The following is a 26,001-nucleotide window of genomic DNA, read 5'->3' on the forward strand; positions in this document are numbered from 1 at the left end:
CAGTGACACGCCCGTTTTGCGTGTAACTTTTAGCAAACAGCCCTAAGCTATGGACTGTGTCCAACTCAACTAGTAAACCCACAAATGGGTTTTCATTGTAAACCAATGGTTACGTTCATCACTTCCTTGGAGAAAGCAGTTCCGCGCTGCTGTTGACAACTCGGAGATGGAGGCTGCAGCCCCCAGCTCTGTCCGGGAGGCTTGCTCCTACCCCGACTGACCCGCTCTGTCCGCTCAAGGCCCGGCTGGCCACCCACGGGACACTCTCCCCAGCCCGGCAGGGATGGCAGAGTCTGGCAGGCCCACCACTGGCATCTACCATGAGGACACACTGGCCAGGGCTCCCCGAGGGAGGAGCTTAATGGTGGACGACCGAGCGAGGGAGTGCTGGCCAGGAGGGTGGACAGAGCTTGGGTCGACAGACCTGGGCTGGCCCTGGTTTTCTCACTTCCTCTCCATCTACCTGGGCCAGTTGCCTGCCCTGTCTGAGCCTCTGGTTCCTTACCTGTAAAGCGGCTGAGGGAGCCCCTCCCCAGCTCTGATGTGGACAGGGATACTAGAGGTGGCCTTGAAAGGCCGGGTCCAGGTTGGGCCATTGTGGGTGTGGGACTGACATTTATGGAATCCAAGTGCCTGGGAGTCAGGAGCCCCAGTTCAGAGCCTCTGATCTGATCAGATCAGCCCTTCAGCATCATGTGACAAGAGCACATGGAAGCTTAAATGGGACACAGACGGGGTGGGACCCCCCAGAGAGGGCACTGGGGGGTCTGGGAACTGCAGGTGGGGAGGCCCCAACCCCCAGCTTCAGAGACAAGAGCTGCAGGGCCAGGGGAGACACGGAACTAGAGAGAGCCCAGCAGAGGTGAAATACGCAAAACGGGGCAGAGACCAGTCCTGGGTAGGGGGAGACAGAGAGGCCAGCAATGGGAGGGGTCCCATCCTCTGTCCCTCAGCCTGTTTTCGTGCAGTGGCGTTCAAGGCATGCATGGCTTTGCAGATGACAGCTGACGAGTAAGTTGATGGTGGGGACTGCTAACCTGAACCCCAACTCAGCAAGATGTCATCCCCACAAAAGAATTCCATTCTTCTCATGAGCAGAGTTACACAATGTTCCTTTCCTGGATTTAAAATCTCGCCAGAAAGAGTGAGTTTTCTCTCTTGCTCTGAAAATACCTGCATGGTATCCTCTAGATCGGCAAAGAAAGCCTAAATTAAGGCATTTTTGCAGGGTGGGAGGAGTTGGGGCAGGAGTGGGAGAAGCCGGGGCAGGAGTGGGAGGAGTCGGGGCAGGAGTGGGAGGGACTGGGGAGGGAGTGGAAAGGACTGGGGAGGGAGTGGGAGGAGCCAGAGTGAGAGTGGGAGGGGCCGGGGCGGGAGTGGGAGGAGCTGGGCCGGAGTGGGTGGGGCCGGGGCAGGAGTGGGAGGAGTCGGGGCAGGAGTGGAAAGGACTGGGGGGGGAGTGGGAGGGGCTAGGGAGGGAGTGGGGGGGGCGGGGTGGGAGTGGGAGGAGCCAGAGTGGGAGTGGGAGGGCCGGGGCGGGAGTGGGAGGAGCTGGGCGGGAGTGGGAGGGGCCGGGGAGGGAGTGGGAGGAGTCGGGGCAGGAGTGGAAAGGACTGGGGAGGGAGTGGGAGGGGCTAGGGAGGGAGTGGGGGGCGGGGTGGGAGTGGGAGGAGCCAGAGTGGGAGTGGGAGGGCTGGGGCGGGAGTGGGAGGAGCTGGGCGGGAGTGGGTGGGGCCGGGGCGGGAGTGGGAGGAGTCGGGGCAGGAGTGGAAAGGACTGGGGAGGGAGTGGGAGGGGCTAGGGAGGGAGTGGAGGGGCGGGGTGGGAGTGGGAGGAGCCAGAGTGGGAGTGGGAGGGCCGGGGCGGGAGTGGGAGGAGTCGGGGCAGGAGTGGGAGGGACTGGGGAGGGAGTGGGAAGGACTGGGGAGGGAGTGGGAGGGGCTAGGGAGGGAGTGGGCGGAGCCAGAGCGGGAGTGGGAAGGACTAGGGAGGGAGTGGGAGGGACTAGGGAGGGAGTGGGCGGGGCCGGGGCTGGGGGAGAGGCCCGCCCCCCTGCAGCCCACGCTAGGGGCCCCAGACGCCCCTCAGGTCCCACCTCCAGGATGTCGATGACCACGCTCTCCTCCGCCTGCCGCGAGCTGCGCACATCCTCCAGCACCAACGAGTAGCGCACGCCGCGCGTGTCCGACTGGTACAGGTTGTAGGTGTCGGCCTGGTACCACTCCTGCACGGCCACGAACACCTGGCTCTCATCCGTGCTGATGACCTGCAGATCCTGGGGGCGCGGGGGAGCGGCGTCAGTGCGGGTTGGGGACTGGTGCGGGGGACGGAAGCTGGCCTGGGGGTGGGGCGTAGGGGGGATAGAGCAGGCCCAGGGGGAGGGATGGGTAGGCCTCAGACCTGGTGGGATTGGGGGGATTGGCCACAGCCCTCTTCGCTTCAGGCTGACCCAGATTTTTCATCCCGGCTCTGCCCGCAGTGCTCTGTGGCCTTAGACAAGTCCCGTTACCTCTCTGGGCCTCTGTTCTCCCAGCTTCAAAACGGGGGTCATGTTCCCACCCTCCACATTGGGTGGGGGGAGGGTTGTCCAGGCACCGGGTGGGGCGCAGTGATACTTCTCCCCAACCCGGCCCCTGCCATGCTGTCTGCCTGCTTGTCCCTGCAGTTAGGAGGAGGCTGAGACTCCTGCACCCCAGAGCATCACCCCTGGGAGGCAGGGACAGGGCTCCTTCCAGGCCCCTCCTCGACCCCATCCTGAGGCTCAGATAAGCTACCTGTGCATCCACTCACTCAGCATGTGTTCACTATGTGCCTGCTATGTGCCAGGCGCTGTGCCAGGCCCCGGGCCCCACCGGGCACCCACCTGGTCTCTGCCCTCTGGGCTGCACTGGGAAGGAGGGCTGGATTCATTTGCTTCAGCCTCATGCCCAGGACCTCTTCAATGGCCTGCTACAGGGAGCTGCCCTTTGCCCACAGTTCCTCCAGGCCAGGACACCCTGCCCTTGCCCACGGCCCCTACCTTCGCCAGGCGCACAGCCAACAAGGCCCGTGCAGGGCGGTGGGTGGCTCGGGGCCTGGCGGGAGCTGAGGGAAGGCGCCTGGCCAGCAAGCGGGCGGGTGGCCTGCCCTGAGACGGTCAGCGGCCCAGGCCAAAGCCCACCTGGAGCAGGACGCCTGGCAGCTCTTGAGGGGGCCAGGCACCCCGCCTCAGGATTTGTTCCGGATTTTACAATTCAGAATAAAAAAAAAAATCCACAGTTGAATAAAAAGGAAGAAGAAACCCAGGGCTAAGCTGAATTTCTTGTTTTCCTTTTCGCTCCCAGCCAGCGCCAAATGCTGCGTGGGAGCCACATGAAAAGGCATCTGAACAGGCCTGTTTCAAAGCTGTAATGAGCTTTTATGTTACAGCCTCTCCAGCTTGCCTTCTATCACACCTAGACTTTTATTGCCCCTCTGGCTGCGGAGCTTCCAAGATCCAGGAGTGGAGGACAGATGGCGGAGGAGGCGGGGCAACGCTGGTCACGCCGCCAATGCGCCCACCACGGCCAGTGTAGTTCAGGGTTCTCTTCCCTTTATAGACCTTCAATCCGGTGAAGAGGCCGGTGATGGCGCCTCCCCTCCTGCCTGCTCCCACCCCCACCTCCTGGTACTGTGCAGCCATAAAAAAAGGGCTTTGCACAAAAGAGGGGGGCAGTGCTGTGAAACGCCTGCGATGCACCTCCCTCCCAGGGACAGCGACCTGCAGACGTGGGTGGACCCAAGCAACTCACAGCCAGGGAGGGGTTACAGAGTCAGGGTCACAAGCCTGTCGGCTCCCCCTGTGAGATGGGACAGCAGGGTGATGGGGAGTCGGAGGGCTGCGCCTGAAGCCTGGGAAATAGGGCATCTCTGCTCCTCTCACCCACCTCCCCTCTCCTATTTCTCATGCTAAGCCGCGGTGTCCTGGGTATCACTAATCCTGCAGCCCGGCACAAGGAAACCTTCTATCGGCCCGAGGTTCCGAGCTCACGCAGCGCCCAGCATCAGTCACATGGGGATTGATCAGTATTTACCGCTATTACCTTCATTCTGACTTTGTCTCCCCCACACCCGGCTAAATGTTTACAAAACCTGAGTAAATGTTTACTAGAATTTGAGAAACAAAGGAAAATGTGTGAAGGGAGTAAAAGTCGCCTGTAGTGCTGCTCCGAGAGAGACCTGATACTAACATTTAAAAATGTTTACTTCTGGGCTTGTTCCCAAATGTGATTCATATACTTTCTCAAGTATGGTTTGTAGCTTGCTCTTGTGTGTTATATGAGGAGCATGTTTCTCTGTTGTTACAATTATTTATAAACACCACTTTTAGTGACTGCATGATATTCCCTTTTGTGGATGTACCATATTTCACTGAATATTTCCCCGCCGGTGAGCTTTTTAGCATCTCCTGCACGATGTGCAAAACAGTCATAAACATTCCCAGACATACATCTCTGTGTTCTCTGTAGTTCCACAACATAAATCTAAAAAGGGAAATTGCTGCATCTGAGAGAAGGAACATTTTTAAAGTTCTTGTTACATTAGGTTCCTTTCCCCCAAGCAAAGGGTGCTCGTTTCTCTCCATGCACTGAGACCAGTCTTTCAAAAATCCTTGGTGTTTAGAGAGTGATAAATAATATACAATTTTTCCCTTAAATTATTCATATTATTCTTCTTTTAAAAGGAAAGTTAGAAGCAGAGACATCTGTTGACTCCATTTCTAAACAAAAGACATTGAAATATTACACATATGTATATGTGTTTCTATGTGTGTATATACTTAAATGGGCTTCCCAGGTGGCTCAGTGGCAAAGGGTCTGTCTGCCAATGCATGAGATGCAGGAGAGATCCCTGGGTGGGGAAGATCCCCTGGAGGAGGAAATGGCAACCCACTCCAGTATTCTTGCCTGGAAGATCCCATAGACAGAGGAGCCTGGCCAGGTACAGTCCATGGAGCCACAAAGAGTCTATGGGGTCACAAAGGACATGACTGAGAGACTGATCGTGCGCGCGCGCGCGTGCACACACACACACACACACACACACACACACACACACACACACACACACACATCTATATGTCTGGAGAAATATGTGGAAACATCAGAGTTGCCAATGTTTGTTATCAGGTAGAATTAGGTTTGATTATAAGTAATAGAAACTGCCAAAAAAAGTGACTCAAATGCGATAGAAACTCATTTTTCCCCAAATGTAAAAGGATTCCAGAGGCAGACATTCCAGTGTAGAAGCTGGAATCACCAGGGACAGAGTCACCAGGAACAGCGGCTCCTTCTGAGTCACCGTTCCATGGCCCCATTCTACCCCATTCTACTGATGGTCTGAGATGATTGTTGGACCTCCAGCCAGCCATCTCGTCAACGTGCAAGGCAAAAGGGGGGAGAGAGGAAAGAGGAGGGAAAGGCTAGCCTTTAAAATAGGGCTCTGAGAATTCTCCCAGACCTGACGATTCCACTTAATCTCATTGGCCAGATTTCAGAAATGACCACATGTAGCTGCAAGGGAAGCTGTAAAATTTAGTCCCAGCTGGGAAGCAAGGCACCAGCTAATATTTAGGGTTTGTTAAACTAAGATGAAGAATAAGAATGAATATACAATGAACAAAGTTAGTGGACATGATGGAGTTCCAGCTGAGCTATTTAAGATCCCTAAAAGATGATGCTGTTAAAGTGCTGCACTCAACATGTCAGCAAATTTGGAAAACTCAGCAGTGTCTACAGGACTGGAAAAGGTCAGTTTTCATTCCAATCCCAAAGAAAGGCAATGCCAAAGAATGTTCAAATTACCATACAGTTGTACTCATTTCAAATGCTAGTAAGGTAATGCTCAAAACCCTTCAAGCTAGGCTTCAGCAGTATGTGAACTGAGAACTTCCAGATGTACAAGCTGGATTTAGAAAAGGCAGAGGAACCAGAGATAAAATTGCCAACATCCATTGGATCAGAAAGAAAGCAAGGGAATTCCAGAAAAATATTTACTTCTGCTTCACTGACTACACTAAAGCCTTTGACTGTGTGGACCACAACAAACTGTGGAAAGTTCTTAAAGAAATGGGAATACCAGACCACCTTACCTGTCTCCTGAGAAACCTGTTTGTGGGTCAAGAAGCTATGTTAGAACCAGACATGGAACAACATACGGGTTAAAAATTGGGAAAGGGGTATATCAAAGCTGTATACTGTCACCCTGTTTATTTAATTTCTATGCAGAGTGCATCATGTGAAATGCCAGGCTGGATGAATCACAAGCTGGAATCAAGATTGCTGGGAGAAATGTCAACAATCTTAAATATGGAGATGATCCTGCTCTAATGGCAGAAAGCGAAGAGGAACTAAAGAGCCTCTTGATGAAGGTGAAAGAGGAGAGTGAAAAAGCTGACTTAAAACTCAGCATTCAAAAAACTAAGATCATGGCATCCGGTCCCATTACTTCATGGCAAATAGATGGGGGAGAAAGTGGAAGCAGTGACAGATTTTATTTTCTTGGGCTCCAAAATCACTGTGGATTGTGACTTCAGCCATGAAATTAAAAGATGCTTGCTCCTTGGAAGGAAAGGTATGACAAAACTAGACAACATATTAAAAAGCAGAGACATCCCTTTGCCAACAAAGGTCTGTATAGTCAAAGCTATGGTTTTCCCGGTAGTTATATACTGATATGACAGCTGAACTACAAAGAAGGCTGAGTATGAAAGAATTAATGCTTTCAAACTGTGGTGTTGGAGAAGACTCTTGAGGGTCCCTTGGACAGCAAGGAGATCAAACCATTGAATCCTAAAGGAAACCAACCTTGAATATTCATTGGAAGGACTGATGCTGAAGCTGAAACTCCAATACTTTGGCCACCTGATGTGAAGAGCTGACATTTGTAAAGACCCTGATTCTGGGAAAGATTGAGTGCAGGAGGAGAAGGGGTGACAGAGGATGAGGTTGTGGGATGGCATCACTGACTCAGTGGACGTGAATCTGAGCAAATTCCAGGACATAGTGGAGGACAGGGAAGCCTGGTGGCTGCAGTCCATGGGGCTGCAAGGAGTTGGACACAAATAAGCAACTGAACAACAGCAAGAGTTCCTACAACAGTTGTCTTGAGGAATGAAGTGAGATTGTCACGGAAAGGAGGAATGGAGTGGTAAACAGGTAGAGATGGTACATATATTTGCATTATTCCATTAGTTGTAGTGAAAATATTTTAAGGAAGTACTTTTGGGAAGCTTAAAAACATTTTAGTAAGAATGATAGGGGAAATTTCCTCATAGATTTTTACATAAAATTTAAGGAACAGCTGAAGGAACCAACATCTTCACCAAATTCTTTCAGCTCTTTGCATATTGTAACTCACTGCCTTCTGGCCTCCAAGGTTTCTGATAAAAAATCTGCCTATAATCTTACTGATGATCCCTGTATGTGATGAGTGACTTGTCTCTTGCCGCTTTCAAGATTCTTTCTTTGTGTTTCACAGTTTGATTATAATGTGTCTTGGTGTGGAACTCTTAGTGTTTATGCTGCTTGGAGCTCACCAAGCTTTTAAAGATCTTTATAGTTAATGTCTTTCATCAGTTTTAAGAAAGTTTCGGGTTTTCAAATAATTTCTCTGCCCCTTTCTCTCTCTCTTCTTCTTCTGGGACGTCCATAGTTCGTATGTTGGCTCATTTGATGATAGCCCACAGGTCTCTTAGATGGTGTCCACTTTTCTTCAATTTTTTTCTTTCTCTCCCTCAGGTTTTATCATTTCAATTGTCCTATCTTCAAAGTTCTCTGATTCTTTCTTCTGTTTGCTTACATCTGTTTTTGAATCTCTCTAGTGGATTCTCCATTTCAATTATTGGTCCTTTTAGCTTCAGAATTCCATTTTGGTTCCATTTATGTGTTCTATTTTTTGGTACAGGGACACCTTAGAGATACTGCGGGTTCAGTTCCAGACCACCACAATAATCAAACAATAAAGTGAGTCACACAGATTTCTTTGGTTTCTCAGTGAAAATAAAAGTTACTTTCACACTATACTGTAATCTATTAAGTGTGCAATAGCATTATGTCTTATGAAATGTATATACCTTAACTAAAAAGTGCTTTATTGTTAAAAAATGGGTAACCACGATCTGAGATTTCAGTGAGTCATAATCTTTTGCTGGTGGAGTTCAGTTCAGTTCAGTTCAGTCGCTCAGTCGTGTCCGACTCTTTGCGACCCCATGAGTCACACCACGCCAGGCCTCCCTGTCCATCACCAACTCCCAGAGTTTACCCAAATTCATGTCCATCGAGTCGGTGATGCCATCCAGCCATCTCATCCTCTGTCGTCCCCTTCTCCTCCTGCCCCCAAGCCCTCCCAGCATCAGGGTCTTTTCCAATGAATCAGCTCTTCACATGAGGTGTCCAAAGTATTGGAGTTTCAGCTTCAGCATCAATCCTTCCAATGAACACTCAGGACTGATCTCCTTTAGGATGGACTGGTTGGATCTCCTTGCAGTCCAGGGGACTCTCAAGAGTCTTCTCCAACACCATAGTTCAAAAGCATCAATTCTTCAGCGCTCAGCTTTCTTCACAGACCAACTCTCACATCCATACATGACCACTGGAAAAACCATAGACTTGACTAGACGGACCTTTGTTGGCAAAGTAATGTCTCTGCTTTTTAATATGCTATCTAGGTTGGTCATAACTTTCCTTCCAAGGAGTGAGTGTCTTTTAATTTCATGGCTGCAATCACCATCTGCAGTGATTTCCGAGGTCAGGGGTGGCGGCCGAGAAGAGCTACCCTATGTCCGAGGTCAGGGGCTGCGGCTGAGAGGAGCTACTCCATGTTCAAGGTCAGGAGGGGTGACCTTGTCCAAGGTAAGGAGCAGCAGCTGCGCTTTGCTGGAGCAGCCATGAAGAGATAACTCACGTCCAAGGTAAGAGCAACCCAAGTAAGACGGTGGGTGTTGCGAGAGGGCATCAGAGGGCAGACACACTGAAGCCATAATCACAGAAAACTAGCCAGTCTGATCACATGGACCACAGCCTTGCTGGTGGAGAGTCTGAACTAGATGCTGACGGCTGCCGTGTGATCCGGGTGGTGGTTGTGGCAACTTCTTAAAATAAGACAAGAATGAACAATGCTGCACCTATTCACGCTTCCTTTTTTGAATAATTTCTCTGTAGCACGCAATGCTGTCTGATAGCATTTATCCACAGTAGACTTCTTTCAAAATTGGTATCAGTCCTCTCAAACTCTGCCACTGCCCCATCAACTTAGCTTGTGTAACATCTAAATTCTTTGTTGTAATTTCAGCAATCTTCACAGCATCATCACCAGGAGTAAATTCCATCTCAAGAAACTCCTTTCTTTGCTCAACCATGAGGAGCACCTCCTCATTCCTTGAAGTTCTATCACGAGCTTGCAGAAATTCAGTCACATCTTCAGGCTCCACTTTTAATTCTGGTTCTCTTGCTGGTTCCACCGCATCTGTAGTTACTTCCTCCTTTGAAGTCTTGGCCCCTTCAAAGTCATCCATGAGGGCTGGACTCCACTTCTTCCAAATTCCTACTGATGTTGACGCTTTGACCTCTTCTCATGAATCACAAATGTTCTTAAATGCATCTAGAATGGCAGATCCTTTCTAGCAGGTTTTGATTGACTTTGCCCAGATCCATCAGAGGAGTCACTGTCCATATCAGTTATAGCCTTGTGAGCTGTATTTATTAAATATTAAGACTTGAAAGTTGAAATCACTCCTAGATCCATGAGTTGCAGAATGCACACTGTGTCAGCAGGTGTGAAAAAGACATGCTGACATTAATCTCACTGCACAGCCCCATCAGAGCTCTTGATGGGGCCAGTTGCCTTGTCAAATGAGCAGTGATATTTTGAAAGGAATCTTTTTCTTCTGCGCACTAGGTCGCAAGAGTGGGCCTAAAGTAGGCAGTGCACCATACTGTAAACAGATATGCTGTCATTCACGCTTCGTTCCATTTGTAGTACAGAGGCAGAGTAGATTTAGCATGATCCATAAGGGCCCTAACATTTTCAGAATGGTAAATGAGCACAGGCTTCAACTTAAAGTCATCAGCTGCATTAGCCCCTAACAAGAGCATCAGCCTATCCTTTGAAGCTTTGGTGCCAGGCATTGACTTCTCCTCTCGACCTATGAAAGTCCTAGATGGCATCTTCTTCTGGCAGAGGCTGTAAGTCTACAATGAAAATTGATTATTTACTGTAGCCACCTTCACTAATGATCTTAGTTGTATCTGGATAACTTGTGGCAGCTTCTATCAATACATCAGCGCTTGCTGCTTCACTTTGCACTATGATGTTATGGAGATGGCTTCTTTCCTTAAACCTCACGAACCAGTCTCTGACAGCTTCAAACTTTTCTTCTGCAGCTTCCTCACCTCTCAGCCTTCATGGAATTGAGGAGAGTCAGCACTTTGCTTGGCCTCCCCTGGGGGCTCGGGTGGTACGATGATCCGCCTACAGTGTGGGAGGCCTGGGTTTGATCCCTGGGTTGGGAAGATCCCCTGGAAGAGGGCGTAGCAATCCACCTCGGTATTCCTACCTGGCGAATCCCCATGGACAGAGGAACTTGGGGTTGCAAAGAGTCGGACATGACTGAGCACCTTAGCGCAGCACAGCGCTTTGCTCTGGGCTCAGGTATTTGTTTAATGGAATGTGTGGTTGGTGTGATCTTCTATCCAGATGATTCAGACTTTCTCCATATCAGTGATAAGGCTGTTTGTTCATGTGTTCTTAGGAGTAGCACTTTTAATTTCCTTCAAGAACTTTTCCTTTCAATTCACAACCTGGCTGTTTGCTGAAGAAGTACTGACTTTCAGCCTATATTGGATTTCAACATGTCTTCCTCACTAAGGGTAATCATTTCTAGGTTTTAATTTAAAGTGAAGCAAGCGTGACTCTTCCTTTTATGAGAACACTTAGAGACGATTGTAATGTCAATTTTGTTGTGTCTGAGGGGACAGGGAGGTCAGAGGAGAAGGACAAAGATGGGGGAATGGCTGCTCAGGGGAGCAGTCAAAACACACATAATGTTTATCAATTAAGTTGGCTCCAAGCAATTACAGCAGTCACATCAAAAGTCACTGATCATAGTGAATATGGTAATAATGAAAAGGTTTGAAATATTGTGAGATTTACCAAAATGTGACACAAAGAGAAAAAGTAAATGCTGTTGGAAAAATGGCCCAATAGACTGGCTCCATGCAGGGTTGTTGCAAACTTACAATTTGTTAAAAAGAAAATGCAATATCTGCTAGGTGCAATAAAACAAGGTATGCTTGTAATTCTAATTCATGAGTACACTGTTTTCTTGACTTCCTCCCCATTTCTTTTATTTCTTTGAGCATCTTGAAGACAGTTATATTAAAGTCTTTGTCTAGTAGATCTGCCACCTAGCCTTTCTCAGAGACAACTTCTGTTGGTGTTTCCCCCTTCGAATGGGTGGTCCTTGCTTTGTTTGCCTTGTAGTTTCTTTGCTGTTGAAAACTGGATGTTGGAATCTAATAATGCAGTAACTCTGGATATCAGATTTTCTCTCCTCCCCAGGGTTTGCTGGATTTTTTTTTTTTTTTTTTTATTAGCTGCAGGCTGTGTGTCGGGAATCAGCCTAAGGTGTAAACTGAAGTTCTCCTCAAGTCTTATCTGAGCGTGAGCTTTTTCCAGGGCATGCTTGATGACTTTTTAAATCCCTCCATATGGCAGTTGCTTCTGAATGTCCTCATCCTTAAACTGTTGTTGTTAAGTCATGTCTGAATCTTTGTGACCCCACTGACTGCAGCATGCCAGGCTTCCCTGTCCTTCACTATCTCCTGGAGCTTGCTCAAACTCATGTCCATTGTGGGGATGCCATCCGATCATCTCATTCTCTGTCCTTAAATGTTGGCTTCCGAAAGGGAAAAGAAGGAAAATAAATGTGGGGATGGGGTGGAAACAGGCTCTGGCTGTAAGACCAGCAAGACCCCACGGGGCCACCCCAGGGCAGACCCTTCCCCCATATCCTCTGCTTTAGCTCCTATCTGAAGGACCTAGATAATAGTATCTGATGTACATTTCCTGAGTTGCTTTACAGATGCTAAAACAACCTCCAAGTGGAAGAAGTTAAGCACTTCGTGATCACAAGCATGTAGTCCCAGACCTACTGGTGCCCAAGGGTTAGCTTCGTGAGTCCTGCAAGTGGTGTGTCCACTGTTCCGGGAACACGTGCACGGATGCTACCCTGTGACTGAGGGGGGAGTCGGGAGAGACGGATAGCGGCTACCTTTGGAAGAGCCCAAACTGTGGAAACTGATGACTTACCCTGCAAGCCTTCCTCTGGAAGCTGCAAGCCTTGGAACAGACCAGGAGTTCCAAAATCGTTACATCAGGAGGGCTGTGCCAATGTGATTGTTGTCTAAGGGAGAAGACAGACTCCGTGCTTCCACCCCACCCTCTTCCCTGATGTCACTTTCTCCTTTGTTCCTACACTGTACGGATTTTATTTTATGTGAACATATTACAGATAAAAGACTATTTCACTTTAAAGTAAATTTGCATTCACTTTATGCTTATGAATGTTTTTATAGAATCAGTAGTCACTTGGATTTTTCCTCTCTTTTGTCTGTTTATAGCCTTTGCCTGCTTTTTTTTTTCTCTTAGGGAACATGACTATTTTTTTAAAATCTCTACAAGTAAGCAATTTAAGCAAAGAATGCTGACAAATATAATAAAAACTGTTTACCCATTTTAGTTTTCAGAGATAGGTGAATTAAAATGGCAGAATGAGGCCATCTATACCTTTTTAAGTAGAAGGAAAATAGAACTGATACAACGCAAAATCTGGCAAAGGTATGTTCAACCAGGCCTATTCTAACTTTGCTGGTGGCAAGGTGGAACCCTTTTAGAAAGCAACTAAGCTCCACAAATATTTATATCCTTGGTCCAGAAATTTTTCTTAGACTAACTTGTGAAAATAAAAAAAGAAATACCTGTGGGCACAAATATATTCCTACCAGCACTCTTTATAATTATGAAATATGGAAACAACCCAAATGTCTAAACAACAGGAGTCTGGCTTAGTTGAACAAGGTACGGTCTCCCGAGTTGAAAGTTTTGCAGTCATTTCAAGGGGATATCATGTATCATTTGGGGAAAATTCTCCAAGACACTGTCATGTGAAAGCCAGGCTGCCGACGGAGTGACTGCAATGATGCAGCTGCAGAAGTCGCTCTGGCTTGGGGCCAGGGACTAGGGGCACGCAAACAGGGCTGGGGGAGGGGAGGGAGGGAGGGAAGGAGGTGGGGGGGCCTTGGTGAGTTCCCCTCGGCTCTGATTGCTGTTGTTTTCATGATGTTACTTGGGCCATTAATGGGAAAAAAAAAAAAGATGGAAATGGTTTGAGTGGAGGAAAGAGGCAAGAGTCACAAATTCACCGCATAACAACAAAATCTGATTAGGAAATTCAGTTAGCTAGCTCTCCACGTTGTTGGTGGGAACACGGGATCTGGCTGCTCTCCTGAATTTGGTGGAGAGGGAGCAGCCTGCTGCCTGGATGGGCAGTGTGCTCACGAGACTGTATGTGGCCTTGGGACACCCCACCCTGGGCTTGGGGTCGGGGGATGATCCCTGAGAGCAGCCTGAGTTGTGCATCACCCCCCACCCCGGCTCATCACTGGTCCTGGGCTGGACCCCCGAGTGAGGATGCTAAGCACCAATATGAATGCCACCCATATCAGCAGGTCCTCAGTCATCCTTTGGAGCTGGGTGATAGGAAGGACTGCCTCCTCTCCCCTGGCCCCCACCCTCTGCCCTCCAGCCAGGTCTCTCTGGCCCCAGGGCCTTTGCACCTGCACTATCCTACCCCTGAACAGCTTTCCCCCAGCCTTCGGGCTTCAGAGCAAACACCCCGCTCAGGGAAGCTCCCCCCACCCTCCGTCACACTCTGGCTCGGCCTCTTATCCCCTTTACAGCACATACCACAGCCAGCAATGATTTCACAGATTTGTCTGCCTGACTTTCTGCGTGTTTCCTCTGAACACCCAGCCGGGGCAGGAATTTGGGGTGTCTGACTCACAGCTGTAGAATCAGTTCCCAGCTTATATGTGATGCTCAGTAAGTGTGTGGGTGGGGAAAGGCTGCTTCTGTCTGTGTTTCTGAATTATGCACATGGAGTGGAAACCATCCTCCAGAGGGGGATGTGGCCAGAGGCTGGTCTCAGACCCCTGCACCCCAGACCTCAGTGTGAAATGTGCTTTGGCTTCTTACCAGCTGTGTGACTTCAGACAGGATACTTGGCCTCTCTGATCTTCAGTCACTTCCTTTGTAAAATTGGAATACCATACCAGCAGGGAGGGGACTGTGGAGCTCACTCTGAAACAGGGCGGGGGCAGGGTCTGGGAAGCCTCCATGTTCCCCCCTTCTTTGCTTGCCAGGACTTCCCTGGTGGCTCAGATGATAAAGAATCTGACTGCAATGCAGGAGACCCGGGTTCGATCCCTGGGTCTGGGAGATCCCCTGGAGAAGGAAATGGCAACCCAGTCCAGTATTCTTGTCTGGAGAATCCCATGGACAGAGGAGTCTGGCAGGCTACAGTCCATGGGGTTGCAAAGAGTCAGACACGACTGACCAACTCATACACACATACACACAAGGGGAAGGAAGTAGCATTAATTGAGCACCTAGTGCATACGAAGCACCATAGTAGAGAGCAGGAATGCAGTGGTGAATAAAACAGAAACTGCGCCCCAGCCCCAGAAACTCCAGATGACAGCAGGAGATGGACACAGGGCCCTCCTCACACCCTGACTGTCAGGGAAGAAACGGGTAAGGTGTGAGCAGGACCAGCCTGGAGGGTCAATGGGAGGAGAGATTGCTCTGAAGCATCACATGTGCAGGAGTCTGGGGGAAAGGAAAAACAGGCAGAGGAAGGGGCATGGTGGAGCCCCTAGGATGGGATGATGCTGGGCACACTCAAGGATGGAGTGGCGGGGGAGGGGAGTCATTGGAGGAAGCATGGCCGCCTTGCTCTTGTCCATCCTGACCCGGCCATCACCAAGCACCTGCAGGCCCCTGAGTCAGGATGCAGCTTGGGGCCAGGTGGAACAGGGAACCCACTCTTACCTTCGGCAATGCATACTTTGGCAGCTTCATCAGGACGAATTCACTGCGACGGTAAGAGATGTAGTATTTTGTCTGGTTTGTTGTGGTTGCCTAACAGGAGGGGAAAAACACTTTTTTAAGGGGCTTGGTTTCCAGTTAAGCCAGATCTTCATGAATGAAAAACTACACATTGTATTTCAGCGGGTGAAAATGCCCTTTCCAGTTGTTTACATGTGCTTTGCCTGAACTAGACAGACTCCTATTCATCCTCCAGAGCCCCATATCAAATGCCCCACCTCTGGGAAGTCTTCCTCCACCTCCCTCAGTTAGAACTAATCTCCTTCCCTCTTTCAGCACTTTGCTTCCCTATATCTGAGTCACAGTACAAGGGAAGGAAAATTCTGTTCCCCAGAACTTCTCTTAGTGAGGATGCTTGGCGGGCCACCGAGTGGAGGAAGAGGCAGGACAAAGGCGAGTTCAAGTCACACAAGGTAAGAGACGCAAAACGACAGGCAAGGCTCCCGAGACTGCTACGTGTATGACGTAAGACAGTGCGTCCGCACCAAACCAGCAACTCCATGAGCTGCGGTCACGTCCATTTAACAGATGAGCAAAGTGCGGCCCAGAGCTGGAGTAACTTGTCTCCCATGGGAGACAACGGAAGAGCCAGGAGAAGAGCGGCATTTGCTTCTTTGGGGGAAGGGACAAGTGGAGAGGAAGGAGAGGGGAAGAGGAGCAAGGGTGCAAACAGGTGATGGGAGATGGACTGGGCCAGGAGCTGGAGCCCTGTGGCCCCTGACCAGCCCCCAGCCAGGCACGCACCTCCCCGGTCTGACGCAGACAGTGTCACCAGCGGCAGACCAGGCCTCTGCGAGAGCTGAGAGCGGTCACGATCACGCCTGAGCGCCGCCAAGGCCAAGCTCAGGGATGGCTCCTTCACCCACCGCAGCTCAGCTTCCTGAGCGCCCACTTCTAGACCTGGTCCCCGAGCCGCCCGATCGCAGTGGCCCCTGCTTCCTTACAGCACCCCAGTCCTCCCTGAGCCCCCTCCCATGGCCCACCCTCAGCCTGGCCAGCCTTCCCAGCACCCCTAACCAAGCCCCCACCCCCATCCAGGGCCCCCTGCTGCACAAGGGCCAGCCCAGCCCGTTCGGCCACAGCTGTGCCCCCAGGATCTCAGGCTGGGGCGCTGGCGGACCAAGCAAAATGTTTTGCAAACACTCCACGTGGGATTGATTGTCAGAGAAGCTGACGCCATTGTTGCTCCAACACTCAGCAGATGTTTGAGAAATGCAGCAGGAGGTGCTGAGCATAGACCTGGAGCACACCCTCCCTGCAGACTGCAGGGTCCACGGTAAACAGAAAAGGATGCCAGTGTGGCCTGGGCTGCAGTGAAGGGAGGGGGAGAGCTAGGAGTGCTCCAAGGAGGCGACCAGCGGGCCTGAAGTAGATAGAAGCCAAGGAAGGCTTCCTGGAGGAGGGGGTGCATGACAGAGTATTGGAAGAGGAGGTGGAGAAGGGGCCATGAGCACTCCAAGCCCAGGGAAGAGCATGTGCAAACACAGAAGAGATGGGAAGCCGAGAGGCGTCAGCAGTGGGTGAAGGAGGATGAGAGCAGGGCTGGGAGTCAGGGCCGGCGGTGGCAGGAGCCTCTTACTGACTGCTCTAACGGGGGCCACAACACACCCTGCCAGTTCCAGCTCCAGCACTACAGGAGGTGTTGGTTCACTCTGCTGGGGCGATGAAGTGTCTCTGAGATGGGGGAGCCTTCAGTGGAGAGAGCACCCAGCTAGTGCCCTTAGGGACTGTCTCCATGAGAGCCTGTGGTATTATCTCCTGGGATCCTAGGGGGCAGAACAGGGGCCAATGGATGAGAGTCGAGGAAACACTTTATCTCACTGCTGTAATGACATTTCCAAAGATCTGAGTTGTCTCAGAGCGGGTGGGCTGTTTTGAAAGGAGTGAGTTCCTCATCAGTGGAAGTAATCAAGAAGTGGTATGACCAGCTGCTCCCTGGAGTTTCTGAACAGTCAGATCACATGGTTTTGGAGGGTGGTCCCAACTGTGGTCTGAGTAGCAGGGAGCAGGACTTGGTCCCTGGGCTGTGGACGGCTGATGCCCAGTAGCCAAGAACAATGACCAGGACAACCCGTATCAACTCAAAGCCACCGGAACCAGACGGAGCAACACGGGTTCAGGCTTGGGGGCCCTGAGCTGTGGGGGGGTCCTGGTGGGCAGAAGGGAGAAGGAGCGGATGGCAGCCCATTGCCAGTGCTCTGGCTTTGTGGGGTTCTGGGGTGGGGTGCCTCATCACAGGGGCAGGAGGAACTGAAGTAAGTAGCACTTGGAAGTAAAATAGCCATTTTATGGCTTCCTGTTGGAGTGATTCCATTTTCCCCAGAGTGGCTTGTATTCCACATCACCTCCTGCCAATTTCCAGGAGCCCCGGAAGCAAGCTCACCTTAACGAAGACGTAATCGTCCTGCACGGTCAGAGAGCCGTGGTCGATGAGGCCCGCGAAGGGCATCGTCTGCGTGTTATCGGAGCAGTTGTGGATCTGGCAGGTGACGTAGCGAAAACCTGCAGGAGAGAAGAGGCAGCCAGGCGGGGCGTGAAATCTCTAGATATCCAGACGCTAGCTGACGGAGTCAGACGCAGCCCCAGACCTGACGAAGCGCTGAGCCTTCTCAGCTCCGTCTGTGTCCTGAAACCACCGCCGCGGATGTTGTTTGTGGGTCCGAATTTTGAAGGGTTGGCCCTGTGATTACTACACCTGCTGCTGAGTGGGGGGTGGCTCTGGGCCCGGAGCTCTCCTGGGTGGAGCTCTCTGAATCCTCAGGGCCATCCTCCAGTTGGGGCGGGGGGCGGGCGGGGGGGGCGCCATCTTCCAGATGCAGAAACTGAGGCTGAGCGGAGTTAGGGAGTCGTCTACTCAGGGCCACCCGGCCAGCCCCCAGGCTTTTCCCAAAGAAAGGCTCATTGGAACACAGCTGTGTCTGCTGCTTGACGCATCACACACAGCGCCTTCACACCACTGTGGTGGTCACGGGCAGCACAGGCCACACGGGCAGCCAAGCTGACGCGTTCAGCAGCGGGCCTTGATGGGAAGTGTCTGCTGAGCCTGGGCTAAAGTCGTGCAGGAGAGCACAGCTCTGTGAGCGCAGGACTCGGCCCATGTTCTGCCCCGTGCACCCTCTGCACCTGCGGACACAACACCCGCACATCCCTGGGCACCTGGACCCCTCTCTGGGAGACGGACCTCAGAGGGACCCCCAGAGATGGTGGGCAGGAGATCCCCACACAACTCCCGCCCACTGGCCTTCCCCGGGCCCAGCGGTGTGGTCACCCAGGGAAGGGACATCCAGGGCCACAGTGCCTGTCACGGCTGGGACCCCTCCCGCCTTCCAGACGTCTCTCCACTCACATCCAATCAACAGGTGGGTGTGAGCGGGACTCAGGGGTTCTTTCCCCTCTAGATTTAGGCAAACCCTTTCATCCTTTTTGAAATTTCTATGGTTGAGCAAATGGAACACCAGCTTTGCCTGGAGACTCGCATTTCCATCAGGCCCTGTTTCTGGGATGGGGGGCCCCTGGGGAGTTGCCTGGAGCCTCTTCCCTGGGGACTCATTTCTTCCATATGTGGGCAGGAGTGGAATTAACCACAGGGACCAAATGGAGCCCAGCCAGGTGCTCAGAGACGTCAGCACCTTTGGGGGCATATCCTGCCCCTGGCCTGGGGTAGTTGGGCAGGATGGAGAGTGCCAGGGGGCCGGGCTGGGGGCCAGAAGACCTGCCCTAACTCACCGGCAGGGTCCCCTGAAATAGTGCGCACAGTAGGATTGCAATCAGCCCTGAAACAGTGCGCACAATAGGCTCACAATGAGCCCTGAAACAACACACACAGTAGGCTCACAATCAGCCCTGAAAACAGTGCACACAGTAGGCTCACAATCAACCCCTGAAACTGCACACAGCAGGCTCACAATCAGCCCTGAAATAGCACGCACAGTAGGCTCACAATCAACCCTGAAATAGCACGCACAGTAGGCTCGCAATCAGCCATGGCTGTGCCACAGCCCGTTCCCTCTAGAACCACGTCCACCTCCCCTCTAAACAGGCCAGTCATTCCCTGTGGTCAACACTGAATGTCCTGTCGTGGGCTTGCCTGGCTGGGCATGCTGTGGGGTCTAACTCAGACCAGCCTCAGTGGACCTCAGTCTGCTCACTCACCCATTCGCTCATTCGTTCACTCACTTGCCCACTCACTCACGCATGCATTCCTCCGCTCGTTCGCTCACTTATGTAACGATGGTCAGATCCTCCTTGTTCCAGCTCTATAGCCAGCAAGACAGACAAAGACCACCTCTCATGGTGCTGACGGGCTGTGCAGTGGGAAAGGGGCTGATCCATAGCCCTCGCTAATCTCTGTGGCATAAACCACTCTCTGGAGCCACTCCGGCTGCCAAGGGGAAGTTTCTGACCACGGGGCTGAGAAGGGAGGTGGACGCTTGGCTCTCGTGAGCAAGCCCCAGTGTGACAGGAGTGACTGTCCTCCTGTCCACAGCCTGCAATGTCACCGCAGCGTCCTTCCGGGGGCAGGGGCCCAGCCTTCCCGCGGAGGCAATGACAGGAGCAGGGTGACCTTGGGGAAAGGTCAGCAGCTCAGGCTGGCTGGAGGGTGGGTGGGGGTGGCCAGTGCAGTGGGTCCTAAAGGCCAGGATTCTGCGCCACCAAGCTCAGCTAGACTGGGTTCTAGCAGGATTCCCAGACCGGGGTGGCTGGGAGCAGGGGGGTGATTTGGGATTTTTGCATGGAGGGTGGCAGGGCTGGGGTCTGCACCAGCTCCAGGCCTCATGACTGAGCCCAAGAAGTGAAGCAGAAGCAACAGTACCACTGCCCTGCTCCCTGCAGGTGGGGGCTGCGGGCGTCCAGGGAAGAGCCGAGGGCTTGGAGGTGGTAGGGGGATCCCCCCCGCCCACTCGATGACCCATACCGCCCCAGGCTGAGCACTTCGTGTGGGACCCCTTCCACAGAGGGGTCCCCGCTGAGTGCGGGGAGCTGAGGTCACTTCCAGGGTCACCCGGCTGCCACGCAGAGGGCTGGGAGCTATCTCCAGAGCTTCAGTCACTGGCCAGGACTCTGGTGCCTGGCACTGAGCCCGCCCTCCATGCAACCGCCGGGGACAGCAGGTTGCATTCGTCAGCACCCACTGTAGGTTAAGCGTGACCCTGCCCGGGTCTGCACTCCAGTAGAAACCAAGGAGGTCCTGCCAGGCAAGGGGCAGGGCTGTATCCTGTCCACCTGTGGGTCCTCAGGAGGGTCAGCCCTGGGCCTGGCCCGCAGGGGGCTCAGCCAGTGTTTGTTGAGTGAAGGCACAACCTACAGGTCCTACTGGCTGTGGTGTTCTAGAACACTGCATGGTTCTGTCGGGAGAGGACCTTTCTCATAGCTTGTGTGGCCCCTGGGCTCATCTGCCAGGAAGGCCCCTATCCCCCCGGAGGCGGGGGGAGCCCTCGGAGTCCCTGCCCTCTGTCAGCACTCAGCAAGTGCAGGGGAGGGATCGGGGCTGAGAGAGGGGAACCACTCAGTGCTCAGGGGCCAGAACAAATCGCCCTCTTAATAGACTTTTCCACTGGAGCGGAGCTCCTTGACTTCAATTTATCCCTGGCTGGAAAACAAGCACATTTAAAATTATGCCACATCGTAACACAGCGAGGTCAGCTGTTCAGGGCCAGTCGCCAAGGACAAGGGCGGCCGAGCCTGCCATGGGGTGAGCACTTGGGGTGCCTGGCTCCTACATCTTCCCTGCTTACCTCCTCCAAGGTCCTGGGCCTCCACGTGGACCAAGTCAGGGTCAGCATCCACCCCAGACACAGCCCTGGAAAAGAATGGCAGAGGTTGGCTTTGGAAACGAAGCCCCCAAGCCCTTTCTGCCGGGCCTGCCTGATGCCAGAACCCCTGGGAGCCTCATGGCCTCCTGGGTCCCAGGCTCAGAGGACACGTCCCTCCCCCAGAGCCCACCTGCTCTTGGGAGGCCGACAGAGCCCCCACCTCTGCCTTGCTGGGCATTCTTACATTTATAGTAGTTTACAGAAGACTTGTACGCCCATGTCTGTACATGTGTGTATGCACGTGCGTGTGCGTCTGTGTGTTAATGATCGAAACAGTCTTACGAGGCCTGAGAGGTCTGGAAAGATCATTCTAATTTGGGGGCTTCCCTGACAGCTCTTGGTAAAGAATCTGCCTGCAATGCAGGAGACCCCGGTTTGATTTCTGGGTCGGGAAGATCCACTGGAGAAGGGATAGGCTACCCACTCCAGTATTCTTGGGCTTCTCTTGTGGCTCAGCTGGTAAAGAATCCATCTGCAATGCGGGAGACCTGGGTTCGACCCCTGGGTTGGGAAGATCCTCTGGAGAAGGGAAAGGCTACCCACTCCAGTATTCTGGCCTGGAGAGTTCCAAGGACTATACAGTCCAGGGGGTCGCAAAGAGTCAAACACGACTGGTCCAGGGGTTCAGGAATCAGAGGGACACTGTGGGGACCGTGGCTGAGGACAACAGAGTGCTCAACGAGGGCTGAGAAGAACGGGAGGATGACACGTCCTGAGGGCACGGGGCCTGGGGCTACATCCTCCATGGGGGGCAAGGACAGTGCTGACCCCTGCCCGCCCAGAACAGGGCAGCCAGGAGGTGGAGTGCAGGTTTTTCACGTGAAAGGACACTTTGGGATGATGTGATGTGGTCCAGGGTTTCCCAGATTTTACTGGTTCCACCTGTCAACCAGATGGTCACCTTCTGTCTGTCCACTCCCTTTAGAACCTCTGTGTACTTCAGCCATCTCTTAAGCGAGAACACCCAGGAGGTCGTGGGTGTGATGACCTGACTGCATTTGTTACAATGTACATTCCAGCCAATATGACTATTCAAGAGGCATCCACCAAGCTGACTGTCTCCCCGACACTAACCTGGCTGGTGCAGCACATTTACTTTGCCAAAGAGCAGACTGAGAATCTGATGCAGAGTCTCATTGCATCAGAGCAAGTGTCATCCGAGGCGCCACTCAGCGCCCAGGACAGGCATCCCCACGGCCCCTCCAGGCCAGTAAGACGTCCCCACAGAGCACTCAGCTCCCACTGCTGACAGCCCCTGGCCCGGAGCCGACCCCCCAGTTCTCAACTTGACACCCAACAGCTTGGCACCGGGGTCCCTGTGTGCTTCGTCTCCTCCAGGGACCAGGTGGTCCCAGCTGGACACGGGAAATCCACAGAATCTCCGGGTGGTGGGAAGTGCAGTCAGGGCATTTCAGTGTGGGCAGCCAGCATCAATCACTCTGACCCTCCAGACAGTCTTGAGAGGAAGGTGAAGTGTTGATTTAGGTTTGGTGAATAGGCTATCTGTAAGCTCCTTGGAAGGAGGTCTCTTGCCTGACATTTTCCTCTCTTTTCTGAATAAAGTCAGACATTGTTCCCTTTACCAGGAGCACTGACGGGTCCTCGGCTCAGCAGGGGAAGTTTAGTTTGATCATCCATCATCTGTGAATGGGGTAATGACACCTGGCCTGTGGCTTGCTCACATTCACTCACTCACTCACTTTCAATCACTCATTCATTTATCTCACTTTGTATTCATCCATCCATTCCCTCTCTCTCTCTCCATCAGAGTCTCTCCCCTGCCACTTCCCAGCGGGCCCACACACCAGGCCCAGCAACAGGCTGGGAGCACGGTGAGCCTGAGGTCCCTGCCCCTAGAAACCCTAGACCGCGGGTCTTGAAAGACCTCGTGAACCTCTGCACTTACACAGCTCAGATGGAGCCTGGCTCCCTGCAGGAAGGGACAAGCGTTGCCCCCTAGACCTTCTTGTTTGTCAAGGTCCCCAAAGCTGGTGTCTGGGGAAGACCCTCGGTCTGCTGTTTGGAAGCAGCAGTCGCTTGAGAAGACCTGTGCCTGAGCAAGCTGTTGGAAAAGCCGAGAGTTCTGGGAGCCTGGGGAGTTGACAGTTACTAAGGGAAGCTCTGATGCAAACAATTCCGCTAAACCCTCAAAGACGCCCACCACCCCCTCCAGGGCTGCAGCGGTCACCCCCTCACCTCCCTTCAGGACAGAGGCCTGCCTCTTGCCCCCCACCTGGCAGGCACTGGCGCTCACCGAAGAGGAAGGCTGAGGCTTTATGGGTGGACCCAGGCTGGAGTGCCAAGGCCGACTTGGAAATGCCTGGGGAATGCAGGAGAGCAGACTGCCTGGCAGAGCGGCCAGGGGCAGGGCCACCAGCCACAGGCAGAAGCAGCCGTGGCCTGGGGCTGCTGCTTCCAGGCGGGGTGACTGAGGACATGTGCCCTGGCCTCTCCCCAAGTCCCCTCTGTATCATGAAGGGGCTGTCGTGTGGATTTCATAAGATGATGCACTTGGACCCACGGTGGGCGCCTGGTGGACGGTCAGTGTTCACAACGCGGCTGCCGCTGGGAGGCCCTCATGATTCTGCCCCAGTGCCGCTGAGAGACCAGCGGGGAGGTGATGAGCCAGCGTCATCACCGGCCCACAGCAGGTCTCCCCGTCCCTGGCCGTGGCCCCAGGAGGTCAATCTAGTGAGCTCACTTGCTTAAGCTTCTCAAAACATGACGGTCTTAGACAGAACTTGGGGCTTCCCGCTGTCATTTCAAGGACAGAAACTTGAGGAAAAAATCATTTGATTTGCCCGAGATAACAACGTGTCTGCATGAGCACCAGCTCTGCTTTCAGCGTCTGTGGGCCGCTTCTCCCCGCGGCCCCGGAGGTCTCCCCGGGACTGGGCGCATCAGTGGAGCTGCCAGCTCTGCTAATCTCCTAGGGCACCAGCTCAGAGACCGCCCCCTCCCTGACCCTTCCCCTCCTGACCTCTCCCCTCCTGACCCCCCCTCCTGACCCTGCCCCCTCCTGACCCTCCCTCCTCCAGACCCCAACCCCTCCTTACTCCTCCCCTCCTGACCCTCCCTCTTCCTAGCCCCTCCCCTTCTCCTGACCCCTCCCACCTCCTGACTGCTCCCTCCTCCTGGCTTCTCCCTCCTCCTGACCCCTCCAACCTCCTGACCTCTCCTCTCCTCCTAGCCCCTCCCCTTCTCCTGATCCTGCCCACCTCCTGACTCCTCCCTCCTCGTGGCTCCTCCCTCTTCCTGGCTTCTCCCTCCTCCTGAGCCCTCCCACCTCATAGCCCCTCCCACCTCATAGCCCCTCCCACCTCATAGCCCCTCCCCTCATCCTGATCCCTCCCACCTCCTAGCCCCTCCCTTTCTCCTAACCCTCCCCTCATCCTGACCCCTCCCCCTCCTGACCCCTCCAACCTCCTGACCCCGCCCCTCCTCCTAGCCCCACCCCTCCTCCTGACCCCGCCCCTCCTCCTAGCCCCTCCCCTCCTCCTGACCCCGCCCCTCCTCCTAGCCCCTCCCCACCTCCTGACCCCGCCCCACTGCCTTGAGCCCACGTTGACAGGAGGGACAAGGCCTGAGACTGGTGCCCTAGTTTCTGAGGAAGACCCGGGCCCTCCTGAGGGCAGCCATGTGGTGGAAGGCGCACCGACAGCCCTTGTTCCAGGGGAGAGAGCAAGGCTTCCCTCCTGCGGCCTGTGGCCCTGTGTCAGCCCGCTAGTTCCTGGTCCTGATGGGCATGTAGACACTGAAGAGGCAGGGGGTGGGCAGGGAGTTGTTTCCACGTGTTCGTCCTGCGGAGACAGGACCGTGGCCTGGCGGGAGTCCATGCGTTAGTGGGTGGCCCGAACGAGATGCAAAGCAGAGAACACGAGTGTGTGTGCGCACACGTCCACACTCAGGAATCACAACTTGGTAGAAAGAGCTTGTCTCTCTGTGCACCTCTAGAGGCCGCGGGAATTCCACGCTCGCCGGCTTCCCCTTCCTCTGCCCGCGGACCTCGGCCAAGTCTCATCCTCCGTGGGCCTCACTCGCTCGCTCATCCAACAGGCATTTCCTGAGCACCGGAGCCCCCTCGCTGGGGCGGTGAGACTAGAGTCCTACCTACGCAGATCGATTTTGATCAGCTCCCAAGAGATGCCAGAAATGGGGATGGGGCCGGGGCTGCAGCCAGGCAGTGAGTCAGGGGCTGTCAGGACCAGGCCAGGGGGAGGGAGGGGGAAAGGGGAGGAGGGGGAGTCAGGGGAGGCAGTGGGAGGGGGCAGAGGGGAGGAGGGAGGGGGCAGTGGGGAGGAGGGAGGGGGCAGTGGGGAGGAGGGAGAGGGAAAGGGGAGGAGGGAGAGGGAAAGGGGAGGAGGGAGAGTCAGGGGAGGCAGTGGGAGGGGGCAGAGGGGAGGAGGGAGGGGGCAGTGGGGAGGAGGGAGGGGCAGAGGGGAGGAGGGAGGGGGCAGTGGGGAGGAGGGAGGGGCAGAGGGGAGGAGGGAGGGGGCGGGGGGAAGAGGGAGGGGGAAAGGGGAGGAGGGAGAGTCAGGGGAGGCAGTGAGAAGGGGCAGAGGGGAGGAGGGAGGGGCAGGGGGAGGGGGCAGGGGGCCGGCCGTGCGTGGGGACTGTGCCAGCGTTATGGGCATTAGTGCCCGGGTCTACTGTCCAGGAAGCGGAGGTCGGGAGAGGGAGACTCACACAGAAACAAGCACACGTGGCCTGGGGAGGCGGAGCCCCAGCCCGCGGCCGTTTCTGACACGCCCAGCAGAGCAGAGAGGGTGCCCTGGAGGCCCCCTGGGGTGAGGAGGGCAGGGCTGGGGGCCCAGGGCGCTGACTTGGCCCCTCGGGGTGGGGGGCTCCCCAGGTCCCGCGGGGGCGCGCTCACCAGAACACGTGGTCTTTGGTCACTCGCTCCTGCAGAAGGGTCCACTTCCTCCCCAGGTCAGACGACGCGTAGAGCTTTAGGGCAGAAGGAGCAGAGAGGAAGGTCTGGTTATGACCGAGCAGCGAGCCTCCT

The 26,001-nt window shown here is 53.8% G+C and overlaps 1 protein-coding gene across 1 annotated transcript in view; it reads right to left on the reverse strand.

The window, feature by feature from the left end:
• The window catches only part of SORCS2 (sortilin related VPS10 domain containing receptor 2), a 486,902-nt gene that overhangs the window by 51,864 nt on the left and 409,037 nt on the right, over window positions 1-26,001 (reverse strand). Inside the window, exons 5-9 of the mRNA XM_061145438.1 lie at window positions 25,870-25,943; window positions 20,919-20,983; window positions 17,567-17,685; window positions 15,127-15,216; window positions 2,096-2,275 (exon numbers count right to left, since the gene is read on the reverse strand). Coding sequence (XP_061001421.1) covers window positions 2,096-2,275; window positions 15,127-15,216; window positions 17,567-17,685; window positions 20,919-20,983; window positions 25,870-25,943 — 528 coding nt within the window. The remainder of the gene's footprint in view (window positions 1-2,095; window positions 2,276-15,126; window positions 15,217-17,566; window positions 17,686-20,918; window positions 20,984-25,869; window positions 25,944-26,001) is intronic.

This window comes from Dama dama, chromosome 6 (genome assembly GCF_033118175.1).
Source record: "Dama dama isolate Ldn47 chromosome 6, ASM3311817v1, whole genome shotgun sequence".
Classification (NCBI taxonomy): Eukaryota; Metazoa; Chordata; class Mammalia; order Artiodactyla; family Cervidae; genus Dama; species Dama dama.